The sequence below is a fragment of the Rhynchophorus ferrugineus genome, unplaced genomic scaffold (assembly GCF_030347505.1).
Source record: "Rhynchophorus ferrugineus isolate W39M unplaced genomic scaffold, kcgeb_rfMv2 rfM1, whole genome shotgun sequence".
NCBI classification, from domain to species: Eukaryota; Metazoa; Arthropoda; class Insecta; order Coleoptera; family Curculionidae; genus Rhynchophorus; species Rhynchophorus ferrugineus.
Window position 1 is genome coordinate 24,583,712 of NW_027472580.1, and position 21,270 is coordinate 24,604,981.

General features: G+C 31.3%; 1 protein-coding gene across 5 annotated transcripts in view; it reads right to left on the reverse strand.

Moving 5' to 3' along the window:
* LOC143196017 (salivary peroxidase/catechol oxidase) overlaps positions 1-21,270 on the reverse strand; it is a 73,847-nt gene that overhangs the window by 4,141 nt on the left and 48,436 nt on the right. For 4 of the 5 annotated variants that reach the window (XM_076403613.1, XM_076403602.1, XM_076403608.1 and 1 more), the window contains 4 exons: positions 7,893-8,110; positions 3,530-3,768; positions 998-1,217; positions 655-940 (listed from right to left, as the gene is read on the reverse strand). In XM_076403613.1, coding sequence (XP_076259728.1) covers positions 655-940; positions 998-1,217; positions 3,530-3,768; positions 7,893-8,110 — 963 coding nt within the window. Of the gene's footprint in view, positions 1-654; positions 941-997; positions 1,218-3,529; positions 3,769-7,892; positions 8,111-20,181; positions 20,303-21,270 lie in introns of those variants that run through there. The other variant, XM_076403631.1, reaches the window with a different exon arrangement.

Consider the following 21,270-nt stretch of genomic DNA (forward strand, 5'->3'; position numbering starts at 1 on the left):
AACTTCCTGACAGATGTGATGTGTATTCCAAGATCGGTTTAGAAATGAAGCTGTTCGATCAATGCACATTTGGGGAACAAATGTAGAGGTGGGTGTGCAGTGGTCACTGTGGCGAAATTGACTTTTTTGTTGAGTAGCTTCAAACAAAGACTATAGAGAGCTATCCACAAAATAGTAGATGAGCTTTGTCCGAGGACAGAACAATTGTAACCGATCATCAAAAATGGCGAAATTTAATTAAGGCTACTCGTCCCACGACACCAACTGCAGTATATTGGTTGAGAAGTAGAAATTCCAGCGAAACTATGTAATAACGGTAGATTTTTATTGATAATAATTGATAAACTTGAGTTCAATATTGAAACCAAAATTAACAAATGTTAGTCTGTTTTATTAGCAAAAACGAAACAAAGTTATTTCTTCACACAGCACCGCTCAGTTATATATTCAACATGTTTGATAAGCTGTGAAAACTACAGATGTTTAAATGGGAATTCGTACTCCATCCGTCATATGCATCAGAAATTGTCTGTTTTTGATTATCTGTTTTTATGAAAAAGGTGTGATTTGAATTTGTTTAAGTAATTAAAATACCGTTTTTTACATTTAAGCAACATTACTTTATTAATAGTTGATAATAATGTTTTTTTTTACCTGTAAGTGATGTGTTGTATAACGGAATACACGATTTTTCTGGTCTCTTGGTAAATCCTGTCATCGCTCCAATGGGGATTGATTTTTCCTAATACTGATGCTATCCTGTTGTGGTACCTAATGAAAATGGTGTGCATTGCGACCAAGCCAATATTTTCAGTTACTCTCCCGTCTCCCGGCTGGAAGCATTGTTCAGATACAGCTCCCTCTCGACATACTTCACCACCTGGCGGATCTGGTGGATTCAGTGGGGTACCGCTTTGTGCTCGACCATAAAATATTTTACCTAAAAATCGTGTTATTGAAAAATTATAGAGTATTTTAAGATAATCTTGTCACTTACCATCTCGGAAGGTTCTGAGCGCGTTGGCTGTCTCCACGTCACTACCGTAAATGGTGGATGCGTCAATGTATGAGGTGACTTGATTTATTTGTTCCCGCCAGCCTAGTTGACAGTCGATTCGGGAAGAGGGGGCGCTGCGAGTGAATTCAATGCACCGGATGCCAAAACGACTGAGGAATGGATCGGTAGGTGCTACCTGGATTGGTAAACATGCTGGATGCTGTATATATAAAATATACATTAATACATAATTTTAAATCGATAGGTCATTTTAAAAAAAATTATAGTTAACTAGTAATAACATAGTTAGCTAAAAGTATTGAGATTGACATTAAACATCATCAACATAAATGCAATAAGATATTTTGTGAATGTATCTATCTATTTATTTTTCGGATATTTTGTAAACAAATTTTTAGAATATATTTTAAGTGATGTATAAGGTTTATTAATGAGTGTTGTCATTCAATAATATGTCAGTACAATAATAGTGCGTAACACCGTATTCTGACACCCTCTGAACCAGTGGTTTATATGCAGAAATTCAAGAGGTCTTCTTTCAGTGGTGTTCCATTATATTTTAACTATGGAAATAAAAACTATGACATAAAAGGTCTCCTATCAATTATGAAAACTGTTTATGCCTATAGAAATTGGTCAAACTTCAAAGATTCCACGAAGAAACAAGTTGAGAGATTTTTCAAAATCAATTATGGATATTAACTGGCCGTCACCGAGACCAAACTTGGAAGCTCAACATGTTTCCTTAAAGCTTGTTAAAATTCGGACATGTTGAGACATGGAATTCACTATAGTATAAACTTCTTGGCCAATATAATGTTTGTTACTTTGATTATTTTTCACGATAAAGTTCTTATTGCATAGCCATGTGGCTATGAATGGCATCTTGCTGCAAGAAATGACCAATGAGTGGATAACTGATGGAGACTGAGATAGACTGCAGGAGCTACAGTATTTCAGACCACCAATCCGGGAGAAGAAACTGGCATCTACAGCTAAAGTAATCCTGTCAATAAAACGGCCAAGCAGTAGGAATTCTCGCTTCTCAAAAATGATTGGACGATGTTGCCGAAGCAATACAAAGGCGATGCTTAAGGAAAATTCTATACGTTCCTCTCCAAGGTTGTATTAAACCTTTTAGTTATTCGATGAAGATGTTCCAATGGGCATATGGTTGAGGAACGAGTCCAGAGGCGCACAGGTGAATGAATTCCTTACAATCGAACAGCTCCAAAGAAAATTTGGACAAACGATTTAAAAAACAAGAACGATTTAAAAAATAGGTTGAGGCTGATTGGAAACAATTGCAAGATTTGGTGAGCAATATTCGAAGTCAATAGCGACATCAACAGCAGCCAATCGGTTGAAAAGTAGATACTCTTCCTGAATGCCGTCTAAAGATTGGTGATGATGATAATGATGAATATGCTTGTCCAATTTCTGAACTGAGGACTCATCATCATATCCTGTCTTATTTATTTGAACATATAATACATTAAAAATAACGGTGAATTCACGATATCTGAAAAGAAGCATTGTCTGTAATAATACCTTCGGTTTGGATGTACTCCATCAGATGACACTCAAGACTAAAACAGGAAATTACCAGCTTATTATTGACTCTAATAGCGACAAGCGATTATGATATATTGCATAGTGCGAAATATTTGTGTTTAATTGTTCAGAATGGTCCTGAGTATTTGATTAGAATGTATGAGGAAATTAGGAAGAATGCAGTCATTAAGTTTAATTTTATCAAGAAAACTGTACACCGTAACAGAAGAAACTAAATAGAAATACAATGTTATTAAAATAGATTTGACAAGGAAATACTGCATCGAAGGAAACAACAACTAAATGTAAAAAGGTAAATATGTTCTTTAACGACATACATTACATGGATATACAATTGTTAATTAGGTGGATAATGCGTCTAGGGGATCTAATAACTACATAAAAAACCCACCTAGAACTGTAGCTCTCATGTGACGTAGAAAAACTAACTAGTAAATGTAAATATAATAAAACAATTGGAGCTCTAACTATTGTGGCTCTATAGTTAACAGTAGTTTAAGTACTTCAACCATACATGCATTAGATGTACTATAATGTTCAAATAAATTTTATTTCATAACATTAATTTTGTTTCATTATTTTATTAGCATTAGCATCTCGTTCTATGTCAGTCAAAGCCAAAATGAACTAAAACTCAAAATACGATGGTGTAACTTTTGCAACCTTTTGACGTATCACTGTTTTATTGAAAGGACAATATGTCAATACACACAAAATTTTTTTATAATATTAGATAAAATATTGCTCATACAGTACAATGGAATATTGATAATCAAACGTCGAATCTAACAGTACCATCCCTTATTAAACACCAAGCTTATTTAACAAACTATAACAGAAAACATACATAATACGTATAATACGTTTAAATATTCTCAGTATATAATAATATTGATGATTGACAGGCGCAGACACGCTGAATATACAAAAACTTACCAATAAATCTGGATGAAGAAACTGACGTCCCCCCTGGTCGCAGCATCTCGGCACTGAATCGTTGAAGCTTCTCATTTTAACGGTGGAGGTGACGTCGTGATCAATGAACTGTCCCCACTGCATAAACATCAAGGTCACGGAGTGGACCTCTTTGTTCCGGTCGACGTGGATGACTTTGCTAATCTGACGAGGTGACGGCAGGGGATCCCCAAACAACGAAAGTCTTACACTCTGCAAACCTGAAACCAATATCGATTTTCAGATGCGCTACAACTAAATATAATTTCGGTTTTGTTATGCGAATTTCGTTATTATCTCTGTCTAGTATAGCGTTGTTTTGCATGAGATAATAATAACAATTAATTTGAATATTTAGTGAATTTCATATGAAACGTTTTGCCTCTCTATTTGAGGAAAATGGGAGTACTGAGAAGTTTAAAATTTGGCGAAAAAAAACTGTGAGAGCTTATACGGAGGAAGAATTTTTAGGCCTAATATTTTTGTGCAACATGCACTACAAATCGATGTATTTCAATAAAACGAAAAATATTCAAATCAAGTAACTAGGTATAGCTGTCAAATCAGTAACAAAATATACAAAGCTAGCGGGTAACCTTAGCTCGACGACGATAACATACTAGGATCGAATCCCGCTGGAGCTAAAGTTTTTTTTTATTTTATAAAATAAGATAAAATAAAGGATAGTTTCATTAAAATTAAGTCAGTGTTTGAAGTCGTCAAATAACACGACTATATAAATAAATAAAAATGTATTTAAATAAGTATTTTACGTTCTGGCTAACGCGATCAAATCTCCAACTTTTGTAGTGAGAACAGAGTTGAACAAAGCGAATATTCGGGGTCTGCCCGAACACCTGCGCGAAAATTCGGCATGGATTCGGCGAAAATCTATCCGTTCGGGGTGATCGAAATCAATTCCTGGGTCGTTCGGTTCTTCTCGGAAAGTTTCGGTCTACAAATATCATTTAACGGTTTTCATCGTTTGGTTAGGAACCCCGTACTCTTTTGTTTATAACCATACTTTTCACAATGGCATACCAAAATGAAATGTCTTGTGAATCATTTTTCTACGGTACGTGTAGTGTTATTTTCCTAAAAAGCAATATTTATTGCTAAAATGATATGTACCGTCTAATCGTTTTTAAAAGAGTATCAAGATATTTCAAACATTTACAATTCTGTGACGGTTACAAAATGATCTAAAATCACCAGAAGATATATTCACTCCCAAGAGAAAAGAATGTATATGTGTAAATTTCACTATGAGGTAGACATAATAAAATCTTAAATTAAGAATATTACCTTCATTTGCTGGTACAAAATGTATAAATGGAGTCATTAGGCAATTCATCCGTCAATAATGGCAGAAATTATAAACAAGTATGAATTTGTACATGGGTATGTATTACTGCATGATGTATTTTGTATATATTTTATTACTATTTTGAAAGTCAAATATTTGTTAACTGGGTTTAAATTATTTTGGACACAATGGCTAAGTACTATGAAAAAATAAGAGCTGACAAGTGCATTATAAGAGGATATTATGTTAGTATCTTTTCAAATTATAAAGTAAGAAATAAACTTGCTAGCAAGCATATTTGAGACATAAAGAATGAAGAAGTAAGGAAAAGGAAGTAAGGAAAAAATGAAGGAGTAACACCTTGAAACTAGTGATATATCTGATGTATAAAGAATAACATAGGTAAGTGACTCTTTTCTTTAAAAATACTGTGTTTAATGAATGTACTTTATATTTTAGGTCGAGGATATAGTTCTTTTTGGAAAGAAGCTAAGAAGTGATTGTTGAGTATAGTGTGTTTAATGGATAGTTATTTTTACATGTTGATGCGCTCATCACATTTTAAAATGTTTGCATTGTTCTAGGAATTAAATAAAATTAGTTGGCAAACTTAATATTTTCATGTTGTTAATAATTATTTTATATGATTATGATTAAACCTCTTACTCTCACCAGTTGTGAAATACTTTTTCCATATTATTTCACAAATTTTGTACTATGGAGAGTATCAATAAATGCAATTCCCTTAAAAATTAATCCATTAATTAAATCCATTAAAGATAAGAAAAGCAATTTATAATTTTGACAGGTTTTTTTTGTAATTACCATTTGCAAAATAGAAATCAAAGTTAAATATTATTTCAAATATTATAATAAGATTCCTGCAAGTAAAATATAAATATTTTAATTTTTCGTGTTCTTAGGAGGTTTTTATAAAATTATATGTATTATTATTAATAATAAATATATATTTATAACATATATTTATCATTCAAAGACATCTTTATAGTAACAATTAAAGTACAAGGAAAAACAGAGTTATGCAGATGACAGTATGATAGATGTAATTTGAAAAAGCCAGATACTTTTTTTACTTTGTTGGTAAATGATATCTTGACTGTTCTGTTCAATTCCCAGATTATGCACAAAACTTAACAAGCAATATCTTTAATATATCTGTCCAATATCTTTAATATATAAGATATATTTATCTGTCCAATATCTTTAATCACCAAATGCCTGTATTTTTCAAAACGATAAACTGATTTGAGCATTCTGAGTGAGACATAATTAGAAAGATAATAGTTAGGTGTTGTTTGTTGGTGGATGAGAAAAGTGAACAGAATAGCAAAATGCAAAAATGAAACATTTTTTATTGTAATATCTAAATATAACATAGCTTATGTGGATGATGTACCATTATATTCACAATAAATATTTAGCAAAGAAAATATTTAAAAAAACATTTCAAAATCATGCAAATTTTAAATATATTTAAATAAAATATATTTTTAAGCTTATATTGCATTTTTATTAATAAAATATATTAAATTTCCGGCTATTCAAATTGTCAGTCGTGCCCTCTGGTGGCAAATTAATGCTAAACTTGTTCACAAGTTATGTGGATTTCGTGTTTTGAGTGTTTTGTGACTTCGGTTCACTCCTCTTTTGAATATAATTTGCATATATTTTAATTTGTTTTAACGTACAGATATTTATTTAAGTATTTTAATGTTATTTGAAAATAATTAGAGTTCACTATTAGTAAAAGTTGTCTTAGGCTATATGTATCATATTGTAGCATAAATATTTAATATTATAGTTTTTATAGTAGTTTTATATCTAACAGTATTAGTTGTAGTCGTTGACGATTAACTTACAATTTTTCTCTACAGAGTCTGTAGAGAGTCTACACATGATTTTGTTGTCTTGAATCTGCGTCCTAGTTCACTGCTATCAAGAATTGCAGCATATTGGTTTTAAGATTGTTGGGTGAGAATATTTGTTATAGTATCTGGCTGTTTCCACAATACTTCTCATGACTTTATTTTGATATACCTCTTGCAGAATATCTCCATAACTGAATTTCATAAATCCGTATAGATTATATTATTTGCTTGTACAGAAATAACTTACTAAGTACGGAAAATTTGGATTTCCTTACGAATTACAATACATTTATTGTATTTCAATTCGAGTTTATTTGTTCGAGTTTATTTTTACACAAGGCAGAACACAGTCATAAAATATCCGTTTAACCAGCATATATTGTTAGTTAAGTTTATTTCATAAATAAATACTTTTAAAACCAGGGCCAGTTTTCTTATCCATCAGTAAAAAAAGAACGCGCACTCTATCTGCTCAGAAAATATTCTTTATTAGATCTAGATGTGGGACTTTTCAACCACTGTACTATTACAGCAAAACTGCAAACCATTCGTCAATAAAGACTGTCATATATCGAAACATTTATGAAATATGGCCATTTCCTGCCAAACCTAAACTGGCAAAACGTATGTTTTAGAAAACACTGATGTCTTTTTTAATAAAATGAAAGTTGGGCCATCGTGTACCGTCAGGAAGCGAATAATATCGCGAGTTCCTTTAAGAATTGCTAAAGTTACGTTTCGGGCATTCGTCTTGAGGCCCTCGGTGATAAAATATCATTTTAGAGCACTCAAGACCACACGCCGTTGGAGAAATATTACAGGCGGATGGCCCATTTGTCAGAGGTGCTGTTAGGTTTCGTTTGGCACTTTTCCCTCTATTCCTTTTTGTGTCGATACGATCGATAATGTAAAGTATCATATTTATTATGCCGTCTATATATATCAAAACGATCGATCGATCGAGACGAACGAACGAACGAAACGATGTAAAAAATCAAAACACTCCGAAAATTCTTCGTAGATTTCTTTGTGTTTCGACACATTTTGTAAAATTTAATTATTTATTAGGACTATAAATTGGTTTTACAGGATTTTTTTCTAATTTTAAGAATTATTGTGAAAAATCTGTACAATCTATGGTTCAGCTTACCATCTTCATATACCGGAGCTATGAATCTTTGCATTGGAAACATAGAAGAGCCTCTCCAGGGGTGGTCCATATTGTTACAAGTACCATCGGCCGTACGGAACCTGTTCGATGCCGGAGGGCATACGGGACGACCCCTTAGAGGGCATTCCTCCAGGTCTATCCGGGATTGAAGATCTTCGGGCAGACCTGCCAATTTCCGTCCAGCATTACCGGGATGTCTGAGAAAAAAAAATGATAATGAATATTTAAAGAATAATAGCAGCTATAACTTTAATTATGTAGAAAGTAAGAAATGTGCTATAATTAGTTTTTCTTTTCATTAAAAATATAGAGACGGAAATACAAAATTGGAAGCTGTTAATCAATAAAAACAAATTTCTTTTCATACATACAGTAAATTAAATGTAACGGTTTGGTTATATGGTTTTTATATGGGTTATTAGTTTTTGTTTTTCTGGTAACCATAATTTTAAAGCTTTTAATATTACGGTTCAATGAGAAAAATGAACTGAACGAAAGCAATAATGTCTAAGAATATTTCAAAATAAATTAATCAATTTTATGTATTAGATACTTGTATGTATTTTGATCATTTACTGCTATTTTCGCTTTATAAAGGCCTTTAATATGAACAATTGAAAGTATATAGAGACATAAAATTATTTTAATAGCAATTTCATCACCAACATCTGAAAAAAACTGATTGATCAACAGCTATTCTTCCTAAAGCAGGCCCCTCATTGCCATTTTTATCAAAATTACGACATATGCGCCATTAAAACCAAAACTGGCAATTGGAATATAATGGAGCAATAACACCATAAGTTTCTAAAAGTGTTTGATGGACTTGATGGCAGTTTATTTTTGCAAATCAAGCAACAGTAATAATTACGAATTTAAAATGAAAAACTTGTATTTTATCAAAATTAGCATCTTTTAGTATCAAATTTAATAGTTATGTGGTTTAACAATTGGATATATTAATGGTTGGTGTTCTGACCAACAGGTATCGCAGATTAAAATACATGCAAATGCTTAATATTTATGAGGTACAAATAATTTTGGTTTTTGAAAATCAACGCTAAAAAGATTTTAAGGTATTTTCGTGCAGATCAAAAATTAGATAGCATCCAAGTTAGCATAACTGAATAATTTTTGTAATGACAGACTGAACAACCTTACAATCGAGAGTACATAATTACTTTAATTTTAATTACAAAAGCATTCAGTTTGCTTTTTCCTTTGATTAAATGACGGGATAATGTAATAAAATTATTTTTTTTTTGGAGAAAATAAAAACAAAGGCGGATTATTTGGCTTGAAAATAATAACCCTATAACTTATTTTAGTATACTATTTCACTGCTTATAAATATAAAACAGAAGTAAAAAACTGATGTTTATTTAAGTTGCCACTGTTTAATAAGTTCTTTGAACTGTTGTGGGTTTAAAAATAATTTGTATGCAAGTAATATTTTGAGTTCACTGTTCTTTTTATTGCACTTTTTCTGCTGGCGAATACGTTATTCAGGAGAAAATTTCCTTCTTGTAGATTGGATGCCTGAGTAATTAGACGAAAAGGTAGAATCATTATTTCACTTGGACACGCCATAACTTGAGACTTTACCTATTTAATTTACTTTTCTAAGTTTTTAACACATTTTAGAAGGATTTTACGGAAATAGAATTAAAACTAAGCAGAAACACTGACCAGAAAATATGAAATGTTCAGTTAACTTAACGAGTATTTAGTGTACGTGCGTTTGACGGCGTTTCGCAATTATTTAATAGCTGAATTAGTCGGCATCTAGTTCACCACAATCACGCCTCTTATATCAAAATTTTAATTCAATATACTTTTTGGTAAGTTTTGATGGACCACTATGTGATATACATGGTTATACAGAAACACTGAAGGAATCAGTTCTTCATTTTCATTTAAATTTGGTTTTCAAGATGCCTTCAATGAGGTGTTTTAATTTAGGTGGGAAAACTCGCAATGTTGCAAATCAAAGGTATATACGAGCAAGTCAAATTGACACGCAACGAGAAGCTCGAGATAAAATTGAACAGAATTGATGGCATCATCTAAATCAACAACGTGGAAACATTAGGTTTAATCCATATCGAGCTGCATTCAATTATAACGTGGATATGGATTACAGGACCCAGCAAATTGTTGCTATTGGACTAGTAAAGCCCTTGAATTGCGTTGCGCCAATGGCCAAGTGAGATTGGCTCCATTAGAGGAGCCAACAGAACCACTGCATTCACAAGCTTCAGAAAATTGCTTTTTAAAATTAATTCCATGTTAAAACTAGTTTATTAGTGCAAAGATTAATTAATTATATATACCTACTGATTACGTAGTTTTTTTTTAGCAAAATTTTTACATTGACACGTATATGTGAGCATCCAACCTGTATCCGAATTGGTCTTTGTATGATGTTTCCCAGAAGATAAAAGGATTTTAGAGAATTATGGAATTCCCAACACTAAAAGAAAAAACACCCAAGTCCCGCCCTCAATCAAGGACCCAACAATGGAGCTGGACCTATAAAATCCCGATACAGATACACGACGGTCCACCCTGGCTCCAGAAAGTTTCATACCTCGGTCTCCAGTTCGACCGCAGATTCCAATGGTTAGCTCAAATACAGCACTTTATTTGCAAAGGCAATGGCATGTACAGCCTACTATTTCCACTGCAGAAAAAGTAAGCTTCCAATCCCCCAGAAAGCGACTCTGTACAAAATGCTAGTCCAGTCTGCCACTACAGAGCACAGGTGTGGTATAGATATGTTTCTGAAAGACAATTTCAACTACTCCAAGTGTTCCAATCCAAAAAAGTCCGCGCGCTACTCAATACCCTATGGTTTATGAGGAACGTCAACACCCGAATCAGGCATCCCGTTTGTGAAGAATTTCACGGACATGCTCAGTGTAAGAGTATTCATAGGCGCCTTAGAACATGACAACACCTTGATTCAATCCCTACCCATCCACAAACCTCGGTAGTAAACCAACTACGACTATCCCAGTCGTAACCCAGGATCTCTGTCGCCCGCAAAACACTCACTATCCCGACCCCGAAGCGACATCAGCAAAAGACCATTTGGTTCTAGCTGCTCATCATAGAATAAAAAAAATGTCTATGCTTCTAAAGTTTTTTTACATTCCATAATACATAAATTAATTTGCGATCTATTTGCTTTGTTGCAACACTTTGGCAATCGCAGATTTCCTTGAGAGGTTGTAAGTTGGAGTTTCATTAGTTTATATATTCAACGGTAGCCCAAGTGCTGAATGAACTGTTCCACTGCCTCTTGAACTGCCTAATTGTATTAATGTCTTGTTGGTAAACACATCAATTAAACCATCATCTTCACCTTCAATTAAATTAATGCTTCATTGCGAAGCTCTTTATTGTAAAGATAGGAAACCATCAACATTATTTACTTACGCATTAGAAAACAAAACTAGCTATATTCTGCATCAAAAAGCATTATAATAATATACATTAAAATTTTTTTTTAAATTATTTATTTCAGTTCGAATTGAATATTCATAATAACAGGATAGCGTCTATTAGCTAGCTGACAATACAAATAAATTAACAACCAAATAATGTTATTATTCAAGAAACTATTTGAAGCTTTGGTAAAAAAAGTAGCTTAACGTACTCACTGAGACTTAATGAACAATCATTTCAAATATTAGTATTTTGAAACAAATAACCACTGTATCGGCCAGTCGATTGTCCACATCTCACCTGTCACAAAACCACAACCACAAATTAGCGGAGAGATAGCGAAACGCAACGTAGAAGGAATGGACAAAAACTGAATCGATCGCCAGAGAAACAATCCCAGGTAAAAATCGAGAGTCAGCCGGACGATCACTTTCTCTTATGCAGATCGGAGTTTCCCTTTTTTAATCTTTTATCAGGCTTTAAAAAGTGTGACACAGTGACCGTGTTTCGTACAAAGCTCGACAAACCAATCGGAGAAATTAGAAATTTATATCGAATTGAAAAATTTGAAAGGTTGCATTCGATTTGGTGAATAGAAATGTTCCTAAAAATCCAATCACTTTACATCGTTTTGTACGCTTCACTTATTTACCAACTAATGTTTAAAGAACAGTACATTCTATTTAAGTGTATTACAGTATGTATTTAAATATTTCCATTATTTATGCTTTTCTACATTTTATATTATTATAGAGACATCTGTTTAGCTTTTTCCAAAGTTTCATACATATACAAATTACATATTATGTTAAATGCATACAAAATTATGATTATATACAAAACAATAACGTATCTAACAAAACTTGGGAATGGGAATAATTGTAAATACATATAAAGAAATTACTGAAATCTACTAGATTCCAAAACAAAAATAGAATTGAACGGCCAAGATGTGTATAAACAACTCTTGCAGGATTGCAATAAGATCTGCGTATGATAAATACACCGAAGAATAAATATGAGAAGGAAAAAGCACTCGCATAACGTCGAGAACTTAGAAACCACTTCCTCATTAACATATGATCTACAGGAACATACACACAGTATAGTTAGAGAACACTCATAGCTTATTAATATCATAAAATCGCATTAAAATTTTATTGTATTCGTTAGTCGATATTTCTGGATATAATCTGCAACTAGTTTAAGAATTAGTCTAAATATTAGTCAATTTCCAAGGATCTTCATTCGAGGAATGACAGCAATGTTTCATATTTTGAGATTTGTTTGGTTTAGTTTGAAGAAATAATTTAGAATCCCACAACATAGTTCTCCATTTAACTGGTATAACTGCTTATATTTTTGTTAATATATTTGATTTTAATTTTTCTACATAAAATAACCATTTTTTATTTACTATTTTTAAGTGCAATTTAGTGACTATAGATTCTAGTTATGGAATGCTCAATATTGTATTTTCAACATTCATTATATTTGTTGTTTCTTCAAAAAAATGCTGCTGAAGTCCATCAAATGTTTTTAGAAGCTCATGATAATGCTGCTCGGTTTTAACATGTTTAATAGGACGTCAATGACAAATAACAGTCTGGATGGCTAGAAAAGTTCAAAGACAATAAATTGCAAGATTTATTGGAAGAAAATGCAGCTCAAACTCTCAATGATCTTCCAGAAAGCTTAGTAATTGACAAATCAACAACGTGCTGGTGGAACAATGCTCTGCTCTACACCCTAGACAGATTAGTCTTCAGATTAGCACTTAGCCAGATAGATATCCTTTGAAATGCTGAATAAGTCCTAAAATGGATTGATATAAATCAATGAAACGTTTGAAGTTGTAGAAGATGATGGAAAATATCTTTATTATAGACATACATTGTACTTATTATGCTTAGTAAATGCCTGTTTAAAGTGAACAATTTCAGTAAATAACGTCATTTGAATAAAAAGCCTTTATGAAAAAAAATCACGATCACGGAAGGCTTTACCATCAAAACGAGTTTCTGTTTCAGTAATGATTATTAGTTAGTAATTATCGTTCCAAGGATTTCTATATATTCGTTTACATATAAATTAATATTTATTACTAGTAATGAAGTATAGAAAAAATATTTTAAATTATCATTGTAAATTATGCGTAAATTATTACATAAATGAATATTTAACATTATCATATATGAATATAAATATATTCTGTAAGAATTCTGGTCGAGATATTTAATAATAAACTAAAAAAATACTACTTTCTGGAGATTTTCTTTTTCTAATTAACTTAAATAATCCACTCTTCTTGGAAAATTATGGTAAAATCATTAATAAAGAGGTCCAAGCTTCGGTTTTTGCTGGGAAAGTGTTGAATATTAGAATATTAATACTTTCATAAATGTATTAAATTGATATGTATTGTTAGCATAATACAATATTCAACTGTTGACCTATAAACATTGAAAGTAAAACAAACATATGCGTGAAGGAATTTCGTGACATTTTCGTAATGTTTATTATTTGGTGAAATAATTAGATAGACCAAGTGATACTCGATTATCCGATTTATCAGCCCAAATGGATCAATCATATACTGTGAAAATCAATAAATATTTTAGAAAACCGAACTTAGGAACATATTATTTGAAAATCATTTTATCTCTTAATAGAAATCGTTAATTCTTTTGGAAGTTTTACATCACAATATTAACAATAATGAAGTAAGTTAACTGAGGTCTTAAACTAGATGAGTGAATATTCACAATGGTAACCTACAATACATGATTTAGTAAGTTTTGTCAAATTTCCTTTCAATATTTGGTCGTACATGTATGAAAAAGAAAGTCAAATTAATAACATCAAATAATAACATGCTTAATTTATTCTTTAATATGTGTTATATATTTTTACAGCTGAAACACAACATGAATTATGGAAGGTATAATTTATACCTGATTTAAGATTTGGTAACATGAAGTGTTATCGCTATTTGGCATTTCAAGTTTGATCCTAATATATTCAGAATATTTTATCAATTATTTTTTGCAATTTCAAGTTCCTCAACCATTGTGTGTCACAAAAACAATTAAACTCGTGAAATTTCGAGCAATATCTTATTACATTAAACAATAAACAATTAATGAAACACACGCCAATTTTTTGACCAATACTTTGAATATATGTCCAATTTTACATTTTAAATATTGAGTGGAGATATGTAGTAGTAACTGGCTATAGCATAATAAAGTATAGCATTCTCTATTATCAGAATTAATTTTGTCGGACAAATTTCATAGAGAACAAAAGTTATTAGTCAACAACAATCCCTTAGAAATGATAGACTAGAACACAAACTTAAAGTTTTCTCATACGATACGCTTTCTACCATTGCAAGTTCATTAAACAATTACCTATATAAATATAAATTATAGCATGGTAATAGGTAAAGTACACTAGGCACCTTCATTTTACAAAAATTGTCGCTCTACATTTTACTATATTAAGCTGTTTGGTACAATTTTTCACAATATAGTAAAACAAATCTCTTATTTAAATAATTATTGTTAAGCTTCAATTGTGATTCAGTATTATATATCAAAGTTATATACCATATATCAATTTAATATATTTTTTCTCTCTATATTTGTTGAATAACACCCTACCCTCCGCTAACTCCAACGTTTTATATCAAGAAATGTCGAGATAAAACCATCAAAGTCACTTTGGTTTATCAACTTTCAGAATAGTGTCGCGTAAAATGGGAAGTCAAACGAAATTTCAGCCGTTGCAGTTTAGGAAACTATCCATCAGTTGATTTATGAGCCGACGAAAAACTTTTCGCGGCAACTTCCGAACTTTTCGAGACTCTGACTTTTCTTTAAATTAGACAGGCCATTTAATTTTTATTTCGCCAAAGCTATTGAAGTCTGAAATATCTGGAGGCTTATTCGTTTTTCTGGAGGTATATAATTATAAAATATAAACTATAAAGTTCCATTTGAAATTATAGTTGAAGAAATTAAAATATCCATGCTACGTATATTTTGTAATAAAAGTTGTAAAAATATATTCAATGATCTATATATCAAAACTACAGCGTATTTATTTATTAATGAACATTAATATATAATGGTATTTATTTTAGTCAAAAATAAATAAAAATTATAGAACAATTAACAACAAATATTTAACTTTTCCAATTTCTTAAAATAGCAATATATTTACCGGGTGCGTTGGCAATTACTTTCCGATTTTTTTAATCGATTTCACTGCCCATCAGTAAAAGATCTATTGATAAGTCCCCGGTCTGACACATAGATGACGCTACTAGAATTAAATTCATATGTTTTTTAGTTAGCTCTAACCATCAAAAGATGCGTGTATAAATTTGACAGCTCTTGGATCATTAGTTTGTGTATTATAGCATTTTGAGTGAAGCAACCTTTGTTATTGTGAAAAAAATGGATAAAAAGGAATTTCGCTTGTTAATAAAATATTTCGCTCAAAGGAATGCTCTACGAACTATTACGAACAATGAGAAATAACCAAAGATTGGAAAAAGGGAAGATTCCGAAGAGGTTAAAAAATGTTAAAAGCAAGAACAGTTCTTTTGGAATGGCACCCATAAATTGCCTGAGAGATGGTAACTGCTACTGGTAAAATGAATTTAACCAAATGGCCGATAGCTTAAATAATTAAAACTTTAACTATCCATATTAAAGAACGAATATATTTGGTAAAAATCCGGAAATGAACAATATATAAAAATACTTAAAAATAGAAGTAGAATTAAGATGTTTCAAGTACTATTTGCAGCTTATGTTCACAAAACAAACAGTAAGACACACATTGTAGAAACAATGAGTAAAGAACGTATAGGGTGGATAAAACTATAACCATATGAAGACGTCTGTTTTGGGACCATTAGCAAAGGTATCGGAAGTAAGATAATATAAATAATGGTATATTCCATTATTTTAAATAATATAAAGGAATAAATCATTAATGTCATTTCATTCCTCCAAATTTTAGCTCATTATAAAGGAAGATTAATAATTAGTTGAACTAGTGAAGTATTTCTAAATACGAATGATAATGAGAAAAATAGTTTTAACATAATAGTAAATTACAGATAAATAATAATTGTTTAACTTAATTTTAATAATAAATAATTTGTACGCTCTTGAGGTGACTTAGAGTGAAATTACAATTTAAAATCATAATACAATCATAAAATTACAACTAAAGTTTAAAAATAACTATTTTTAACTAAAATTCGAATTTTAATATTTTAATTTCAAGAAATTATTTCCTTGGCCCCTTGAACTAAATTGTAATTAATTAAAATAACTGAATTGACAATTAAAAAAAAACAAACAAATAATTTGTTATAATGATCAATGTTATATTTGAAAGCGAATGACCGAAAGTTACTTTCGTAGCCGGAATGACTACGACAGATCCGCATTTATCGAAATAAAATAAATTCAGACTGACCTGCTAACGAGCCGCTATCGTCAACTTTCTTCTCTAAATGCGCGGTTGTAAATTTATATCGAACCAGCCTCGGACGATTGTTCACGAGTGGATGGCGACATCTTGAAAGCGCTATCTTTAAAGTGATCGTTTTCCTACCCCACTTTGTATTCACTTTCCCTCTATGATGCCGCCTATGTTGGACTTAATGCCTCATTGGTCGATGCATCGAAGTTTCTATGATTTTTTCATGATTAAAACGTGTAGTTTTATTTATTTAATTATTGGCGAATCGCAATTCAAACTAATTATTTCCTGTTTGAATAAATAAATTATGACGTAAACATATTAACATAAGATATATTATCAAAAACGAATATAAGTGTTTTTAAACACATCAAGTAAAATATATTGAACTCCTAATCAGCGATAAGTTGATATTATGGAAGTTCTATATTGAATTCAAGAAAACAATTACTAACAACAATTAAACATTATTGACTGAATTCTCCATGCTCGCAAATTCATTAAAATATGGTTATTGCAATTTAAAGATTATTATTGATTATGTACAAGAAAAATAAAGTATTTATGAAAATCATAGAGAGCTCACGAAGAGACAAGCCGAGAACAGCAGATGTGGTCGAGGCCGATTCGTCTATGTAGTTCCGGTTTTCGTACTATGTTACACCGTTTTATAGAGTATAGTATTAGGCGTGGAAAGTGTACGATTGTTGATTTTTATTAACATTGAGCTCCACTCTGGACAGCTGCGAAAGTTTAATATGCTCACTTAAAAATCAACAAAATGTTAAAATCATTTGAGATCTGAGCCGGTGTTTGCCAAGAAGATTTCTTTCCATTATAGAGATATAGTATAAGATATAGTTCCATTGCCGAGCCATGTGACTATGGCCAAGCCGCAGGCTCTTTTTCTTTTCTAAGTTGGCGCATGTGGAAGAGGGACAATACTACAGTCAATCCTAAAAAATCTACCTCTTTCGAATATTTATCTTGCCAGTTCATTTATAAGGTTTGGAGAGTTAAACAATGTTACAGACTCCGTAAGCAGAATCCATAAACTATAAGTCTTTCGAATGCGATGTTTCAGTAATTTGTTTAAGATGCGACAATCAGTGCACATTTGATGAATAATTTCAAAGACGCGAATTACAAAATTTTGGACATATCTCTTGAATAAAAAGTAAGCAAGTTTTTTTGGGTAGAAGAAGCTGGGAATAGCTACGAAAAAGGCCTGGGTTAGGATCATAGAAAACGACCAGAAAAAATAACTGAACTCCTTAATGTTATAATTGACGTTAAAGGTCCACGATTTTCAAGTACAAGCATTCTATTAATTATTTTATTCATCATGGCGGTTAAAAATCGCGAGCCAAGCAAATCAACGACCAATTTTTGACTTTATATCATTCACATGATTGTATTTTAGAAGAATTCGTTTGAAATTTACTTATAAATATAAAACATAAGGCAAGTTCATTGTCCAATTTGTTTTTCTATAATACATAGAAGAATTAGAACTATGAATGTAAGAAAGCATAAGTCAACACAGTGTAACTGATAGATCACGCACCCATATACCAGATGATCACGTTTAAAAAATTATACGTATATTCAAATGATAAATTCAAAATATATTTACACACAATATATAAATGTCCAATATAATAAAACATGTTTCTTTTATTTCAGAAACAGATATAAAACAAAAAAAAATTAATATGCCACAGTATAATTACCAGTATTGATGGTTTATATTTATAAACTATATATAAAACCACTATATTTATTTAAAGAATGCTACATACAATGAGTTATTAAAAGTATCATATACATGTATTGAATGTATTTATTAAAAATATTAGTAACATTGCTGTTGCTTTTATGTTGTTCATGTTGTTATTGTATGTTAATTTAGTAGTTTTATCAGTATTTGGCAATAATCTTAAAGAAGGAACCCATGACGACCTATGAAGTTAAACCATGTAATGCTCTTTCAAAACAATTTGATGATTATTTAACAATACTTAACATAATTTAAAAGAATAATTCCCATGTCAAGGTATTTTTTTCTATATATTTTAAAGTCTACATTTTACCAACGAGGTAGACCTGGACATGGACTGGACCTACAGTTTAACATGGGCTCCGAACCGCGGTTCTCGGCATTAAGACTATCGACTTAGAACGAATGACTAACTTAGAAATCATTCCAGAAGAATTTGTTAAAACTATATCAAATTTGACCAATATTAAACATTTTTAGGGTGATATGTAACTGACCTGATACTTCTGAGTCAAACAAACAAGATGATGTACAGCAGATAGAAGCAAGTGTGTCATAGCGTAGGGTATTGAGACCAGTTCTTTATCTGCTGTACACTCGGGTGTACATTCAATGAAAATGTGGTTGATTTTTGGATATAAAACCGTTGAATCAACAAAAACGTTACAAACAGTTATTGTCGAAATAGAATGCTGGACAGAAAAATCGTACATTAAAATGAATTAAAAGAAATTAGTGCATATTGGTTCCACCAACAAAAGAATATATAAGTATATATAAGTCAGCAAGTAGTTCTTGTTAGAAACTTGTTAAAAATATTAAACTCACTGGAAGTTACACGTTAAGAAACGATGTGAAGAAGTCAAGTTGAAGTACAAAAATTTGTACTGGTTATTAGTCGGTATACAAAAAGTTCTTGCTATACCAACAAGTCTTGAAACAAGTGTGGTCTTATGGTATTCAACTCTGGGATTATACCAGCCAAAGCAATAGGAATATCATACAAAGATTCCAAAACAAGGAACTGTGAGGTATTCTTGATGATCCGTGGTACATTCGTAATGATAATCTGCATAAAGATGTGGATAATGTTATCTAGGACTATGGTTAAAGACATGAGAAGAGTGTCCATCAGCACATCAATGTTGATGTTCTCCAGCTCCTAGATAATAATGACTTAGTCAGAACATTAAGGAGAGTAAAATTATTTGATCTAGTTTAGTGAAGTTATAAGTAAAACTCTATGGACAGCAAATCTAAGGGTAGCAAATTAGTGTATAAAGAAATACAAATACACTATTTCTAAGGACATTGTTGTTATTTATATAATTATTATGTTTTATAATATAATAAATAATATGTTTAGTTTGTGTTAAATTGAAGCTTAACGTCAATCAGATATTAATGTAAATAATGTAATAGTAATGTTATAGGAATTAAAATTAATAGAAGAGTAATAAAACAAAACGAGACATTTAACAGCAAAAGTGAAAGTTGAAAGTCAACGAGTGAAGCAATAAAAACAAAACTGACCTGTTAAAAATGACTATCACCAATTTCTCATCACAGAACCCGTTCGTTAGAGCTGTAGAGAACCGTTTCGCCTAGGTGCGGGCAGAATCATTCACGCCATCGTGACGGGGACTAAACAAAGACATCTTAAAAGCGCCATCTTTAACATCGACGTTTCTTAACCCCACTTTGTCTTCACTTTCCCTCCACCGCCGTCGATGGGTTTAACGCTCTGTCGGTCGATTTTCCGTCATCTGTTGGCTTTCGCAATTTTTTGTTTTGGTCGCCGATAAAAGGTCCCGGTGGCGTCGATTGGTTCAAGAATGGTAGAAAAAGTCCGTTTGCTGCAACGGCGATTCGGACGATTCGAGACGGTTTCACGTTGAAATAATACTCGTTTGGGAAAAATAGATTCAGTTTTGTTTTTTTTCCTTAGGTCCGTGCCGATATTTTCGGGTTGACTTTGTCGACGCGACGCTATGAAACGTTAAATTCCGAGTAAAGTTGCAAAAGTTCTTTCGGGGCTTGAAGTAAATTCATTATTTACGTTATTTTTTTCGAAAGCTTTGTTATTATTTCTGTGAAATTGTGGATATTTTAAATTAAAATAATTCTTTGCGTTACAGTTTGAAATTATGAAAATATTGTATCTTTTTATATATACGTTTCGCGTCATTTCATGTTATATTTAACATGGGAAATGGCATTTTTTGTTAAACTATGTTAATTGTAAATTAATAAACATTTTATTATGGCGAATTTTAGACAAAATAACAATGTAATAAATAACTAACTAATATGTAACTCAGTTATGAGTAACTGGGTAATCTAAATAAATAAAAATTAATTGATTATATATCACTTTAGAACGACTGCAATAAAACATTTATATGGAAGAACATTGTATAAAACATTTTTTTTGGATCAGAATTTTCCATGTGCCTGAGTAGAATCTTCAAAAATATTTATATAATTTACAGGTTGATGTTTAGTTGGTAAGTTCCAATAATCTAAAATTGTAAGGATCTGAACAAAACTACTTTGTTTTGGTTGTATTATGAAAAAGTTATAAAATGTAATATTATACCTTATATTTAAAAAATGGCAGCA